At 37.3% G+C, this 16829-nt stretch overlaps 1 protein-coding gene across 3 annotated transcripts in view; it reads left to right on the forward strand.

The window, feature by feature from the left end:
* The first annotated feature begins 582 nt into the window (after positions 1 to 582).
* LOC149081057 (transcriptional regulator protein Pur-beta-like) overlaps positions 583 to 16829 on the forward strand; it is a 53814-nt gene continuing 37567 nt past the window's right edge. The window contains exon 1 of one of the 3 annotated variants that reach the window (XM_089237823.1): positions 583 to 1045. In XM_089237823.1, the coding sequence (XP_089093949.1) occupies positions 1000 to 1045 (46 nt within the window). In that variant the 5' untranslated portion in view covers positions 583 to 999. Of the gene's footprint in view, positions 1046 to 10740; positions 11090 to 11404; positions 11531 to 16829 lie in introns of those variants that run through there. The other 2 variants (XM_089237824.1, XM_089237825.1) reach the window with 2 other exon arrangements.

Consider the following 16829-nt stretch of genomic DNA (forward strand, 5'->3'; position numbering starts at 1 on the left):
TCTAATGTTGTTAGTTTTTAATTTCGTGATGAGCAAGCAGAGAGTTTGTGAAGTTCCGCACAAACATATTTCAGAAAGTGAATTCATGAAGGGAAGACTTTCCCTGTCTAGAAAGAGTGAGAAAATTCAGTCGGGGAAGCGGCGTCATCTGTTGAAGGCAGAGGCAAGAATTTTCCGATGACACGGCTTCATATGTACACTGAGCTATAAGTAAAACTTTAAGCTCAGTGCATATGTATCAGTTAGTGCTGCCATCTGCTTCCGTTTTCACAGCTCTCCAAAATTTAATGTCCATATTTTGGAAACTTACAACCTTAGCCAACACTGTTAAAATTAAAAACCTTTATTTCATTTTTCCAAACTTGTCCATGGTTTTTTTCCCCTTTCTTTTTCAGAATAGAAACTTTTCGATAAACTTCATTAAATCCCACATGAAAGTATCAATCAATCGCATCACATCTGTTATTTAAGTTTGCATGAAATTGAAATATAAATTCTAAGGTGATTGGTTCATGTGTCAAGAGTATCGTACTCGCGTTCCTAACTCTTGAATGAAAAGTACTCGGTCACGTGAACAGCCGTGCAACCAATCGCAGACGACATTCGCGAACGTGGGGCGTAGATTCGAGCAAATGTAAACTGTAAAGTCGAAAAGAACAATCTTTCGGGAAGGCGATTGTTGTTGTTGTTGTTGTTATTATTATTATACTAGTTACCACCATGGTGGGGTAATACGGGAATTGTTCCGCGTATTTTCAGTTGGATGTTGGTAGCGTTTTTAATGCTGGGTACTATATAGGATTGTGTAACACCTACTTGAGATCTTCTCCCCATGTTATTGTAGATCATCGAAGGTAAAGAAAAAAACTTTATTTTTTATGAGTGAAGTTCTCTCTTGATCGTTGGTTCGAATCCCTGTTGGAATCATTACACCCTCGAGAGGAGAAATTTTAGTCAAGTTTCTACCCATTGATCGTGTACTTGCGAGGAAGAAGCAGCATGTCCGATCGAGGCAGTGGTGATGACCAAAGTCATCTCAGGCAAAGTGAGTATGTTATAATATTGGATTCCAAGGGTCGCGGGTTCGATACCACTCTATGAATGTTTGTGAGCGCAGCCCTTTAAACACTGAATTCTCCATATAAAAACGCATTTTTCATGGTATAATCAATAGGAATGATCATTTCTTAGGCTTAGTTTCTATACTGTGTTGTAAAATAAAGAGTATTGTTCTCTAGTGAAGATACTACAAGAGAAGGGATATTTAGGATCGTAGATTTTATGTTAACATCAGTAAGTGAAGGTTTGTATTTCATCAGCGTGAGTTTGAATGTAGTGTAGTAGAAATACTTTTTCCAAGAGTGAAGGCACTCTATATACACTTGAATAGTTTATTCACAGTTGAAATGTGGTATTTGATTTCAACCCGATGAAGTGTTGAAATAGAAGTGGTTAAATTTTTCCTCTGAAGACGGCACCCATTGGTGTTGAAATGCATTAGGACTTTCATTATTTTTTGTGTATTTGCCTTATTCGTTGGTGTCTTCTCAATGTTCATAGCTGTCATCAAACTTTCATGATACTCATATTCAATCTACAAGTAATGCTTTGTTTTGGTGCATGCAACAATCTTATGGGTAAATTCTCAATAACCACTGTTTGGCGACTATTGCTTCATCTCCCGACTCAATGTGACAGTATTTGCTTGGGTTGCAGGCACAGACATAAACTTATCATAAGTGTAAACTTTTATCTGGCCCCATTCCAAATACTACAGTCAGGACAGTAGGCTGAGATCTCTGATGAATCTTTTTGGCGATTTGCTTTCGTCCTGGTCAGTTTCTTCTGTTGTCTTTTTTTTTTAATGCCAGTTATTATTTCTTTGGTGTCTGGGTTACCATTTCCTTTTTTGTTGTTGGCGATAAGGTGCCCTGACCATTGTATAATTTAAAAGAGTCCTGGGTTTTTATTACTTTTAATCCTGTATCTAGCCGAGGATGTTATATTTTTAATCTTGATCCCTTATTTAATCTTAGAATGTTTTGTTATTGTTTTTGTTCCCTTTCTTTTTATTGTTTTTGTTTCATTTTATTGTTATACCAGAACATGGTCTCTACTCTGCCATCTAAGGGGTATTTGAGCAGGGTTACTATTATCAGAAGAGTCCTGATGTGATCACATTAACTCTTTAAAGCCCAAAGAGGGCCCATATAGGGAGTATGGGTATGTTTTGGATTTGTGAAGGGTGAAGTGATAATGAAAGATCTCAGCAGAGGCGGAAACCTGAAAAACAAGTCTAGAAAGGTGAGGAGAAAAATAGACAAAAAAGAGTAGTCAAAACTTGGATGAGTCTACTTTGAGGAAAAACTGGCTGTAAAAGAGTTAAGCACTGTACTACTATGCATTTGCCATGTACTTGTTTTTTTGCACACCACAACAATCTAAAGTTCTTTGATAAAGTTTAGATCCTATTTTGAGGGAAAGCAAATGTCATTCCCTGATCCAGGGTAGGACTCAAACCCGGACCTGCACAGCAAAAATTAATATGATGACTGCATAGGTGGATAAGGGGAAAGCGATTGCCTCCTTCACTAGGAAAAAATTTATTGTACTATACAGAGCATGACGAATCCCAGGCACCAGATCGCCTCTGCAAATAAAAACTGGTATTGGCACCCATAATTTCCTTTTTGTGATTGCTAAATTAGAGTCTGATGATAGCCATTTTTTTTTTCTTTCCATTGCAGTACATCTTTTGACATAGGAAGAAGTGTTTAACCTTTTACTGGCTGAATTAAGATTTGAATTGATTTTCAAAATTTTTCTATATTATTTCCTCTTCTGATCCTTTAGTTTAGAAATATCAACCATAAAATTGATGAAAAAAAATTTTCTTGTATGTTTTCTGGACTTGCCCATGTCCATAGAAACAACATTAAAATCAAAACAAAAAAATTTAAATTTTATACTTCCATAAAATAGGTGATTTAAAAAAATTAAATTTATGGCATAAGTGCTAAAATGAATGAAATTTTTGTTTTGTAAATTAAGTTTGGAATCTTATGCATTCAAGAAAAAAAAAATCAAGTGCTATCATGATAGAAAAATATTTTTCTAATAAATAAAACTGATGTTCCTAATTGGAAACATTGGCTGTTAAAAGGTTAAGTTTTGGAAAAGTCAGGGAAAAAAGTCATTTAAGACAGTTTTTCTCTAACAAAAACCATGATTGTCTTCTAGGAAATTTGGCTGGTGCCACATAACTTTCTTGATTTGTCAAGCCCTTGTAGCATATATGGATACAAGGAGGGGGGCGGACCATTGTGCCTCTCTTTCCCATTCAAATAGCCTGCATCCGCTTGTGCATGACTGAAACATCTGGAATTACTCTAATAAAATATGAAGACATGATCGCAATCAAACTATAACCGATTGACAAGTAAGCAAAATATTCCATGCTGGTGCCTCCCCCCATCAGCAGATACAAAAGTGCTGAGATTACCATAAAAATTGTTACTGTGTCTATGGGCATCGTATTTTGTGAGTAATGCATTTTTAACAAAATAGACATTCTTCTCAACTGGGATCTGCGGAAATATTTCCCATTTTTCTTATAAAGTAGAGCCCAGCTAATCCAAACGGCCCTTAAAAAAAGAAAGAAAAAAGATGTGCTCGAGAAAATAAAAAAATTAACAGAAGAAGAAGAAAAAATTCTCATAAATTCTGCATTGTAACACATTGCATTTTATATAGTTGCCTTGAAAATTTTTACGTTCCCATTTGAAGGAGTGACATATACCTAGTGGATGATGCAGTTTGTAGTCATCACATCTCAGAAACGTGATGTCTGCAGTGGGTTGCATTATCATGCTACTCTATGGAAGGGCAGTATCAAATACCTACCTTTGCTTCTGAATGAGTTTTTGGTGGTGGAGCATCGTGATCTAACCCAGTGGCTCGCAAGCTTTTGCCATCCGTGGATCCCTTGCTATGACAATGTATATCCATGACTCCCCCAGAAATAGTGTAAAAAGGAACCACTTCAAAGCACTGAATAGGCAATCATCAATGTTTGCAGCTCACTGCGACATCTAGGAGACACGCTTTTTATCTAACCCATCTCTTGATGATGAGTCATTGCCAGTTGAAACTTCTGAAACAGTTTCTGCATCTGTGAAAATTTGATTGTTGTTGGAGTCTAATGATAACATTTCACCCACACACTTCATTTCCTCTGCGTCCTTGCAACCAGGGAGTTATTTTAAAAGCTAGTGGATTTCGTCGGATTCCTTTGTTGTTTTTTGATTATCATCGATAGCAAGTCTTGGTCATCATTTTTCGGAGTCTTTCTTTTGTAAGGTTTCCATCACATCTTTCCATGCTTCTGCAGGCCAGTAAATGACATTTTTCAGTGAATTTTTTTTTTTTTTAAATTTTTTTAGAGCTCATCTTCAATGAAATGTTGAAGCAATATTTTTTGTACACCTGTTTGATGCAAAGATGTAACATTGGAGGGTAAAAAAATCACTTTCATTTCCCCGCAATTGTTTTGGCCATTGTTGAGCAGAATTATCTTGTCTATAACTCTTTCTTATCCCAACCATACTGATATTCACTGTTATTACAGTTTTAAAAGACAAACTCTGGTAATCCGAACAGGTTCTGGTTCCAATTAGTTCGGATTAACTGGGGTTCTACTGTATTAATATAAAGAAACAGGACAGATTCTTTTGTTCATAAGCGGGTACAGGTTCCACATTTGAATGCGGGGAAGGGGGGAATAAATGTCTACCTCCCACTTTTACCAATAGTACAATTTTTTACCTGGTTCTCTTCTCTCCCCAATCCATCTTGTTTTATTCAATATTCACTTATAACAGAGCTCCACAAATTGGGAAAAACAAAATTATCAGCCAAACATTTTTTGTCTCTGAAAAAAATGATCCAAAATTATTAGCTACTTCTTTTTTCTGGGACTTATTGACTTTTTTTTAGGTGGTTGGTGCACATGCTGGAAAAAAAAAAATCTGAAAATTTTGTGTTGTCCTTAGACACAATTTTGATAACCACACATAGCAGATTTTAGTCACCAATACCGATTCTTTTGTTGCAATGGCAAACATAGCTTCTTTCAAAAGTATCTTTAACCAGGAGAATAAAAGTCACGTCTTTCGCCAAATATTAAAAAGTGATTGGATTGTATTATATGATTGCTTTTTCATGAAGGTGGTTGTTTGAAATATTGTTAGATTCTGCCTTACCATTCAAATATTGATATACTGGCCAAAAACATCAAAAGAGCAGATTGTTCAATGAAAGGAAGAAAGGAAACTTTGAAGGGCATCATGACAAACTTAACCACATTTTGTTATTAATGTCTTTAGGTCTAAATGCTTCCTATCTAACCACACATTTGATAGTGGAAATTGTTCAGGTGTGTTCTGTTCACTCATTAATATTCATAGGAAGATCTTTCAGAAGGTCGTGATTTTTCATAAATGATGATCTTCACACTAGCCTGTTCATATTTTATTGAAAGGTAATTTTTCTTATTTTCCTAAGCTTCCTAGGTACCTTGGCTAATGAAGATGATTCATTCCAGAATCATGTTCGTTAGCCGAAATCTTGAGAAGAAACATGATTTTTTCTCCATAGGTTTCTGTGGAAAATCATTTGAGTTCTAGATTTTGCTCAAAATTTAAGAATAAGTTTTTTAAAACACCAAAAGAATGCTATAAAAAAGACAAAAACTGATTGAAGGCCAAAATGAACAGCTTTAGTATTAGATAAATGAGAATCTACAGGAAGATGACAGATACTGAAGACCTTTTTATTGTACACTAATGCAGGGCTGGACAAATCCTATTCATCATTTCAACTAAAAATTGGTATAGGCGCCTAAAATTTTGTTTGTGTAGTTACTGAATTACAGGTTGGAAGCAGCAACAAAATGTTTGGAATTTATAGCAACATATCTACCAATATGAAAGAGGGCTACTATTCCCTGAAAAAGTTGAAAGAAGAATTATTTTGTACCTTTTTATTCCGGTAAAATATTTTTGGTACCTAAAAATTATTGTCACCTATATTTTTTTTTTGCGATTTGTCTGGCCCTGCACTAATGTACACCAGCTTTAATCTACTGAAGCTAGTGTTGACACAACCCAGTCGAGTTTGCAGGTGTCCCTATCCATTTGTGATTTTGTCACCTCATTTCTGTGTCTAATACATGCAGATAGAAAAGATGAGCTCCTGGAATATCTAGTTTGATGCTTAGAGACTTGCACTGCTGAAAGCATGCTCTGAAAACATAGGCCTATGCTCTTTTTTTTTTCTTCAGTGCATTTTCTATTATCTGGATCTTTTGTTTTATGCAAGTTTCAAAAAACTTTGGAAAGCAAAGTAAAGGTACGTTTGGAAAAAAAGATTCCTTGACAACAGTTTACAACTTCCTTAACAGTTGGAGGGTCTTTATTTGATTTGCGGGCCCTTCCTGCAGGTCCTGTGGGCCCATTTGTTAATGCTGCGAAATAAAGGATAGCCAAAATGTCGTTGTATCTGTCAAATGTTTAGGTGATTACAACTATGTAGTACAGATGATACTCAGGCACAATGTGTCAGGAGGGGCAGTGTGTGTGTGCAAGTTCCTTGGATCGTCCTGTATTTTATGGGGCAGACAAATTTTCTAGTATTATTATTGTTAGAAGGATAATCATTCCTACCTTCCCCCACCTCTCTTTGGATCCATGACTGAGTGAAGGCAGACATCTTCAACTGTGAATGGAGCATAGGCAGATGTTTCCAGCTGTGGAAGAAGCTGAGGCAGACATATTCAGCTGCAAATTGAGAGGGAGCCGATAGATATCTTCAGTCTCAAATAGAGCAGATGCAAGTGTAACCAGGACAATATGTCAGAGAAGCAACTTATTGTATAGATGCATTGGATCATCCCATATTTTATGATTCAGCTCTCTGTAGAGGCAATTGCCCCATCTCTCCCATCAGGATCCACGCTTGAGGATACTAGACTTTTATACTGATAAATACTTGACTATCTAGAAATCTTCATTTAAGGGGTATGTGCTCATCCCAAGAATGTCAGATAATCATGCTTCTACTATAAATTATTTGCAAAAATCTATGGTTGTAGGTGAGACTGAGATTCAGGTAAATACTGATTCCTAATGTTGTTATTGATATAACTAAATTTGTAACATAAAATTTAATATACAAATGCTATTTTGCATATATGGTGATGTGTGTGTAAGCATTACTGTAATGAAAATGAATACCACACACACACATTTCGTCATTTTTTTAAACATTAAAAAACATTTTATTTATTCTGTATACAAAACGAGCATGTTCACACTCTTATTACCTCATAACCAACCATACACTATCTTCTCTTTGTTCCCAGAATCAACGCTTAAATTCCACTCTTAACACCCTGAAAGAAGGTTGAAGTCCTCTCTTTCCTGGATCAGTTCTTGAACTTTAACATGATATATGTGTAGTTCATAATATGCATGTCACATGTTTTGTTTTTCCAATTGTCCCTAAAGCAGAATTTTTTGCATTGTTCTCTGTAATGAGCAATCAGCTGACTGCAAATGTTCTGTGGTAAAAGTTTCCGTAACAGTGTTTTCTACACTTTTCTTAAACTTCTCTGTGAGATTGTTCTGTGACATACATCTCAATTTTTGGCACATTCTGCTTTGGGGGCCCAATTACAAATGTTTGTATTTCTTACTTTTGCTGAAACCATCAGGCATTATGTCGAATGTTGAATTCCACACTTTGCCTGTAACATATTTATCATTAGTCAAAAATGCACTTTTTCCTATACATAATTTTCCAAACACCTGCATTTTAAATCATGTTCAAGGTCTCTCCTCTTGAGAGACTGCCGTAACCTTTATTCAGTGTTTGGAACAGTTTTTTCATGAAAACTATGTATAAAGAATCAAGTGCAGGGTTCTCAGCGACCTGGAAAGTCAGTAAAATGAAAATTGAACAGGGAAAATGTGAAATATTTGGCAAAAGCAAGCAAAATATACAAATATCTGATAAAAGTCAGCGGAAAATTTCTGTGAAAAACATACTAAAAAACAGAAATTTGAAGTTTTGGAGGTTAAGGTTTTTAATTATATTTCTTCTAGAGCAGTGATTCCCAACGTGGGTGTTAACACCTCCTTGGGGGCGATAGAATGTTCCAGGGGCAGTAGAAACTACGGATATAACAGGATACTATGGGTTAGATTGCATTGGGGGCAGTGAGAGGAAAAACATTTCTGAAGAAGGGGGCGATGGGACAGAGAAAAGGTTGGGAAACTATGTTCTAAAGTTTTAGTCAGGGTAAAGCCAGAGAAATTTTTAAATTATGGTCAATGAGAGTCAGGAAAATGATCAAACAGATTTTGCTGGGTATCCTGCAAGTGCACTCTAGCATGTGAAAAATGAAGTGTCTTACATCAGATAACTTAACAAATCAACTTACAACTTTACGTAGATAGACTTAACAAATCCAAGGCATGGATTTGTTAACTGGATTAAGAGTCTGAGGACAACATAAAGTTTTTGGAAATGATGTCAGGGCATGTTTACTGGCATGGAAAGGAAATCTAAGTTCTAGACAAGTCACAAACATTAGACTATTTTAAACCATTTTCGTGGGGGGGGGGGGGGGAGAATACTTTTTCCCATGAAATTTGGCTGGTGCCTTTTAATGATTTATCAACCCTTGTCTTACATTGGAGGAAAAAACAGAATACTGAATTATAAAAATTAGAGTTAAGTGTTTAGCGTGCTAGTCTTCAACTGTGCAGGGGGGAGTCTGGGTTTTGAATTCTAGTTCGGACATGGATATGTAATGACTCTAACAATTTTCCTGGAGTAGATTATGTTGAGAAAATATAGAATTATATTTAATAATAATAATGAATAAACTAATAATAATAAATAAGAATAAATTGGGTGTGGGAATCACAAGATAATATTGACAAAATTTACGAAGTGCAAGATTAGACATACTGACTGAAAATTTCAGTTCAATATTAGAAGTTTCTGAAATGAGATATTAATTTCAATGGCCGTTTGGCCCAAACTTTCATTCTTTGGATCTGTTAATCTATTCCAATATTTGACATTGACGTTCGGTTATGTCTATCATGTCCATTACAGAAAAATATGGCTGTAATTCAACTTTTGGGAGAATGCTTGTTTCAGTCAATTTTTTTTTTTGATAGTTGGTTCCGTGTAATGCATTGTACTAGTTTAGCATAATAAACTGGGAGGTTTCATAGGGTTGCGTTAAGACCAATCTGTTGAAAATATTTCAGTGATATTTCGTCACATGTATAATTGCCCCATAATTGAGGCCACAGGTCTACAAAAACATAATTTTTCAAAGCTTTTTTTAGTTTTTATGACTGACTTTTATAGTATTCAAAGTGCTGATTCCAAAAATGAAATTCATTTTTTTCTATCACATAAGGTTTTTTCACAAAACGGTTTCATATTTTAGGGGCAAATCCAAATATTTTGGAATTTTTGTTTTTATTTTATCATTTTGTAAATACATACTTCACATTTATATCATAGCTCTATCATTATAATGATAGGCCCTAAAATCAATAAAATGTCTGTGGCGATGATTTACTATATTTATTCATAATGCACAGTTTTAATGGGATTTGTGTGCTGCTTATGTATTACCATTGAAATTTTCACTTTATCTCAAAAAGTAAAGCCCACCTGACAAAACAAATGCCAGATTCAGAATCAGCTCTCCAATATCGCCCTAAAATCACTGAATCATCTTTGACAATGATTTACTATATTTGTTTATAGCGCACCTTTTTAGTGTGGTTTGTATTCTGCCTATGCATTACTATTGAAGCTTAATTTTCACTTTGTCTCAAAAACTAGTCGTGATGGAATTTTTTAATTATTTTTCCAGTATTAGCATTCAGAAAACTTTAAGAAACCACTAATTATTTTTGAGACAGCTTTTTCATAGCAGACCTGTGATTATCAACCATATTCGTGTGCGATTTGGCCAACGATGTATGCATATTATTTAATTTGGATTTATGAAAATAATTAAATGGACAGATCTACATTTCTAATAATTTTATATGCATTTAGTTTCGGCATTTCGTATGACACAAATATTTATTTTTTTGCTGAAATATTAGTAACCACTTTCCTGCTTATACAGCTTTTTTCCTGCTTTAAATTTGCTTACGGAAGGAGACATTTGAATAAACTTAAAATTTTTTTCTTATCATTGTTTTAGTGTGGGTGTCCTTGAGTCAAATTTGTACATTGAAAAGTTTTGAGTTTTGAATTCATGTGACGGAGGGGGGGGGGGTTCTATGGCCTCCTGGTTGAGATGGCCATGGCTTCCACATCCTGTAGATCAGATCTTTGTCTTGCTCTTCCTTAGTCTGAGATCTTTGGGGACCCGGGCCAGATTTTTTACGGGTCCCTGTGTAGTCAATTTATAGCATGAAAGAAAAAAAAAAAGAAATTGTCCCGGGTCTCTAGGCTGAAGCCCTGTCAGCCTTACCCTTGTAGGGGCCACGAAGACGGCACAGGTCAGTTTCATCAATGATGTAAGTAAAAGTGTTTTTTTTCGGTTTTGAGTTTCGTTTCTACGCCACTGGATGGCGATACCGAGCCGCGGAATCAAAGGGGTTTTCCCACCGACCCGTCTCACCATCGTCTACGTTACTTACGTATATTACACACACAAACATACGAGTTTACCTCCTCCCCCCACCCCCGCTCACACCGTCTGGCCGTCGTTTCGGCACGTATACCCTTGCCCCGAAAAGCCCCGGCATCACAGGAGAAAGCCGAGAGAGCCAGTGTGTCGTTGGCATAATAAAAGAAAAGGGGGGCCACAGAGAGAGAGCGCGGGCCGCGAAAGAGAACAAGGAAAGGGCCGCGAGGGCCAGCTTACCCCCAGCAGGTGTGTGAGTGCGTGTGGCCAGAAAGGACAGTGTCGTAAACGGGGGCAGGTAGGCCGGGAGGGCAGATTGGATAGTAGGCGGACGTTTTATGGCTGGCCTTGAGGATAGCGGTAAGTGAATTTCGTTAAATTTTTTTTTTTCGAACTATTTATTTAATATTACTCTTGAATAATGAAATTATTCTTGAACATGAATATCCGTCGACGGCCAACATGTCGCTTGCCTACGAGACTTCTGTAGTTGTTTTTTTTTTTGGAAGCGACCCGATTATAAAATGTACAATTTTTCATGCTGGAAGTTAGTGCTGTAGCGGATAAAACATGAAATTGACTTCCGCGACAGGTGCATCTAATTACCTTGCCGTACAGCATCTCCATCCAGATAATGTTGGAATTTTATTTATTTAATTTTTTCTTATGTTGCGTGTTTTCGGCTCGAGTGGATATGTTTTTTCGTCCTTGAATATAGAATCGGAATTATAATGAAGAACTGGAGTCGCGGTTGGGTCACACCATGATGGGAAATCGCCGGCATGTCGATTGAATATTATGGTAACACTGTTTCCTCAATTTTTGACCTTTCACTGTAGATAGTTTTCAAATTGAAAGAGAAGAACACACACACACATTGCCGACAAAAGAAATATATAAAAAAAAGAGGGACAAAGTGGCGTAAGGTGATCGATTCCCAACTTCGGATGGATATTTGATGGTTTTTAATTTGAATTGACGATTTTGTTTGTTTTTTCGTCGTCTTCGATTCGCATTGTTCTCTGAAATCGATAGAGTCCTGGGATCACTGTCACTGGGGTTATTTGGGATGGTTATAGCGTCAATTTTTCGAATCTCGTTTTGAATCCGTTATTTCTTTTCTTCTCTGGTTATATTATACTGTAATTTGATTCGAATCGATAGTGTGTGTGTGTGTGACGAGAGCCCGTGATGTTCACGAATTCCTTGCATTCAATTATTCGATTTTTTGTATTTTTGGACATGACAATTTAAAGCTGGGCCGTAAATTATTAGGAGCCGTGGAACGGCATTAAAGTATACTGACTACTTATTTCTTTTAAACTGACTGAGCTAGTTTTGTACGTAGTTTTACCTCATCTGTGTTTCTTTCATAATCAATTTATGAGAAATACCTTGGATTACTCGAACCTTGGTCAATTGGGGTCTTTTTTGTACACATAAGGTTCCCCCCCCCCCGCCCCAGGCTTTTTTTTTTTAAATCCTCCCAGCCAGTACTTCGATGGAAAGGGTCCAAAGCATTGATTTCCTAATGAATCTGTGAATCGAAAACTTCAAAATATACAAAGTCGATTTCCTAGTCTCTAAGGTAGACCCTATCGGCTTTTTCCTTGCGAGATCCTATGCATACATTGTAGAGGAGAGGTTTCCAACGCAAAAGCTCTCGGGGAACCCTTGATGATATCAAAACCATTACACGAAATTTTGAATATTTCTCCTACGCGAGGTTTGTCCTGTAAAACGTAAGATTACTGAACCCCGGAACTTACCTAACTCTTAACGGATAGAAACATATATATATATATATATATATATATATATATATATATATATATATATATATATATATATATATATATATATATATATATAATATATATAATATATATATATATATACACTTTTTTTTGTGACTTAAAAATCTCAGATAAAACGGAAAAAAACATTTGTAACGTCTTTTCCTAAACGCAGAACTAGCTTTTGGTGTAGAAATTCAATGTAAAAAACTCCAAAAAATTAAACAAATAAAACGTGAACTGGGACAGAGGAAAAAGATGGCGATTTTCAGAATATAGAGCTCATGATTCTCTAGGCTGCCAAATGCTTTGTGCTTGCCATGTGATATTACATGACAAGTGCTGATTGGACAGTGAAAACAGCCGTGTGTTATCTGGGGTGTGAAGTCTCGAAATTTTCGGTGCACTCACTCACATGCAGTGATGATTACATACTCGTGGGAAATTTCCCATGTGCTTTGCTTTTAACATTAAAAAAAAATAATTCGAAGGGGGGGGGGAAATTTCAGTGCAATACTTTTTTTTAATTTTTTCCACGGCTCAATTGTCTGCAGTCTTTGATCGGCTCCAAGAGAAAACTACTGGGATTAGTTTTTCAGTAGTTAAGTTCGTTCAAAATCGCATAAGTGATTGAAACCTGGGTGCATCTAATTCTTTAGGTTCAGTTTTTTAGTCATTCAAATGTTCTGAATATTTTCAAACGACACTATTTCTTCAAAATTGAAAATAACAGCTTTACGAGTATCAGTAACAAGAATCTCCTTTTTCTTTAAAGGCTCTCCGGTTCCCCAAAAAAGCTCTCACGCCTCAAACAGAATATACCAAAAACTGCGTCGTACGTCGCAAAACAACGTCGGGAAAAATTCTGTGTAGAAATACTGTTATGTAAATTTTCAACGCAGAACATTCAGTCATCCGAGGGCTCGTTGTAGAACAGTGCAACACATTCTGCTTTTGAGCTTTCACGGAAACCCCAGTTATAAACCTATGTTGTAGGGAGTTGTTAAATCCCTAAGCCCGGCTCTTTATGCCCCCCCCCCCTTCCTTTTTTTAACTATATATCAGAGCTTGACAAATCGAAGAACTATTTAGGCGGCAGCCTAATTTCTTACGAGCCAAGCTTGGTATTTTGCTCAAGAATAACGGTACTAAAGAATGGTTTCGTTTACTTTCCCTCATGTTAAAAAATGTTTCGCAGTGTTTCCCAAAGTGGGCAATATCGCCCTCTGGTAGGCGATGGATTTGTCCGGGGTGGGGGGGGCGCTATAGAAGCTACGGGTATAACATAGGATCCTATGGATACGCTTGAGTTGGGGGCGATTAGAGAATAAACTTTCTTAATTAAGAAGGGGGTGATGGAACAAGAAATTTGGGAAACTGATGTAGCATAATGAAATCAAAAAATTTTGTGTCACTTAAACTGCAATTTAGAAATTTACTCCTATTCAGCAACCATATTTAGAAAATTTTAGGTTCCAATACCGATTTTCTAGTCGCCATGGTGACCTGGCGCCTGGGATTTGTCCAACCTTTCTGTACATGCATTAATCATAACACGTGATGTGAAAAAGAAAAGTATCATTGGAAATATTCACATATTCGCTTTGTATAATAATTCGTTTCTTAGTCGAACTTGAGATAGATACCCCCTTGATCTCGAGTCTATTCCGTTTCATGGCTAATTCGTGCCATTCGAAATCGGTGCCATTAGCGCCTCGTTTGCTTGACATGGTGTGATTTAAGGCCGCCTCGTTGATAATGAGACACTGCTCCGCAAGAGGTCTAGAGATGATCATGTATCCCAGTGATTTCCAACCTGGTACCTCGCGTTTTCATTGGCGGCTATGAATGTCTAATTCTTATGCTATAGTTATGAAATAATAAATTTAAGTAATATTTTTTCCTTACTTGGTGTTTTTCAATTGAGCCAAAGGTAGTGTACCCCCGGACACCCAGAGTATGCTACCAGCATCGGTCTGAGCACCTTCAGAATTTAATTAAAAAATCAACATTTCCGATGCAGGGTGATTCAAAACTCAACGTACAAACTTTTATGGGGGTAGAAAACAAAACCAGAATCACCAGGCCCGCAACTAGGGGGGAGCAGGCGGGTCTGGTGCCACGGGTGCTGAGCCAAAAGGGGCGCCGTATTCACCCTTTACCTGCTTCTATATTACAAGGGGCGCCAAAATGCCGGCTTGCCCCGGATGACAAAGTATCTAGCTGCGGCCCTGAGAATGACATAGGAATGTATAATCGGAAACCCCAACCTGATCAGCTGGAGGATAACCGAAGATGCAGAAATGACAAGCCAATAAGGGTGGAAAAATTATCTAGCCTGGATTTTTCTTGTAGGGGACCTGTTGACTCTGACACCGACCTCATCGCAAGAATCTCCGCTGTAGCTACAAACGTCCACGAAATGCCGTGTATTTTTGAAAGGGGTCGACAATCAATGCGACGCCGTTGTAAAGCGTGAATAACTGTAGATGGTTAGAACTTAGAGCACTTGTTGTAAAAATTAACGTGTACACGTACTGTCCTCATGTAAAGTAACGCTAAATAAAGAGTTTTTCCATCCATTATTGGCTTGTCATTTCTGCTTCTTCGTTTATCCTCCAGCTGATTAGGTTGGGGTTTCCGGTCATACTATGTGTGATTGTCTTTTTTTCTACCTCTCCTAAAAGTTTGTACGTTGAGTTTTGAATCACCCATACGAAGTCGAGCACCCACAGGTCAAAAACACTTCCTGCGCCTCTGAATTAGGGTGCAATTATAGTGGAGCGAAGAGATAAGCTGAACGAGAATTACGACTAGGAAGAAAAAAATGCATAGGGGTGGAGGAAGAGACGCGTCCACGCATAGTAGAAGAGGATAAAGAAAATTGCCGGAGAGGGGTTCTGAAATGTAGGGTGTGATGATGATGCCAGAAGAGAGAAAAAGAGGAGAAACGGACCAACCAGCAGATACCGAAAATCCCCAATTCGAGGTGAAAACACCGTTGTTAGAATCCCGCACCTCGTGAGTTTCTCTTCCTATCGAGTATGTGCGGTTTAGAACAAAACATGACAATTGTTTTCGTCGCTAGTCTCCATTATGCACTCCCGTACCTTGTGGTCATCTCGCTATGTCTTCGGCCTTGGGAATTTATTTATCCGAGGAATTCTGTTGAACGCCAAGTGAACCAAAAACCCCTACGATCTGTCAGTCATCTGCTATGAATAGGTTCTCATTCCGATTTTTGTTTTGTTTTAAAATACTTACCACTTTTAAAAACCTCTCGCTTTGGGGAAAGGGATTAGACGTGCGCTTCCCCTAAGCACATAAGGGTGGTGAACCACAGATGTTCACTTCATTGGCAAGTTTTTCGAATTTTTTTTAGATTTTGTTGCCCTTTACTTGTGTGCATAAGGGGATTAATCTATGATTTCACTACGTGGGGGCTATGTCATAGTTATAACGTTCACGACATAGGGATTCCTTGAGGTTGTACGAGATATAGATTAACTTATTGTTTTTTCACTCATATTAATTATCCTGTAAAAAATATCGGTCGGTGGCCTCTGGGGATAATGCACGGAAGGGGTACCCTAGCTTTCATGCTTGTTGTTTATTGTCACAAAGGGTCCGTGGAAATAGAAGGTCAAGAACCCCTGTTCTGGCCTAATTTTCTCGACTAGCCATTCTTCAAATTTGTCATCCATCTAAACTTGGGTGCATCTGGCTCACGTTCAGGTATAATTTGTGGTTTTTCTTGTTCAATCCAGACATGAGATATCTGCTGTTACATCAAAAATTTGCGACATCATAAAATCTGCATCGCACGAGAGAGAGAGAGAACTTTCTGTTTTATACAACAGCTGGGGACATTTGCAAATTATGCATTCTACCAGAGGCAGACGTCGTGGAAAAGCAACAACATTTTACCTCTTGCTTTGAACACAGAAATGAAAACGCGTACTTCTCTCCAGGAAGAAAAAAGAATCATAGTTCAGGGTGACCCCCCCCCCCCAAACCTCACTTTTAAAATAAAAAAAAAAAGAATGTTCAGCGCCGGATATTGCTGGTTGAGAGCTGCATATCCGCATATTTTCACTGCTGTCTGAAAATTGAGCTCACAACACGCAACAGTAAATTCGGCATAGCTCAAAATATTTTGATTCGATTGATTGCTCGCGAGTAATCGCTAACTCTTAATGCTCTCTACATCCAATTAGCTTACCTATTCGCTTTCCCCGAGGACCCGGGAAATTGCCCCGTTGTAATTGTAACCTTTGTTGAATATGGCTATTCTAAAAACCGCG

This window comes from Pholcus phalangioides, unplaced genomic scaffold (genome assembly GCF_987345545.1).
Source record: "Pholcus phalangioides strain wild (caught in Gottingen) unplaced genomic scaffold, Ppha-v1.0 ptg000010l_1, whole genome shotgun sequence".
Taxonomy (NCBI): Eukaryota; Metazoa; Arthropoda; class Arachnida; order Araneae; family Pholcidae; genus Pholcus; species Pholcus phalangioides.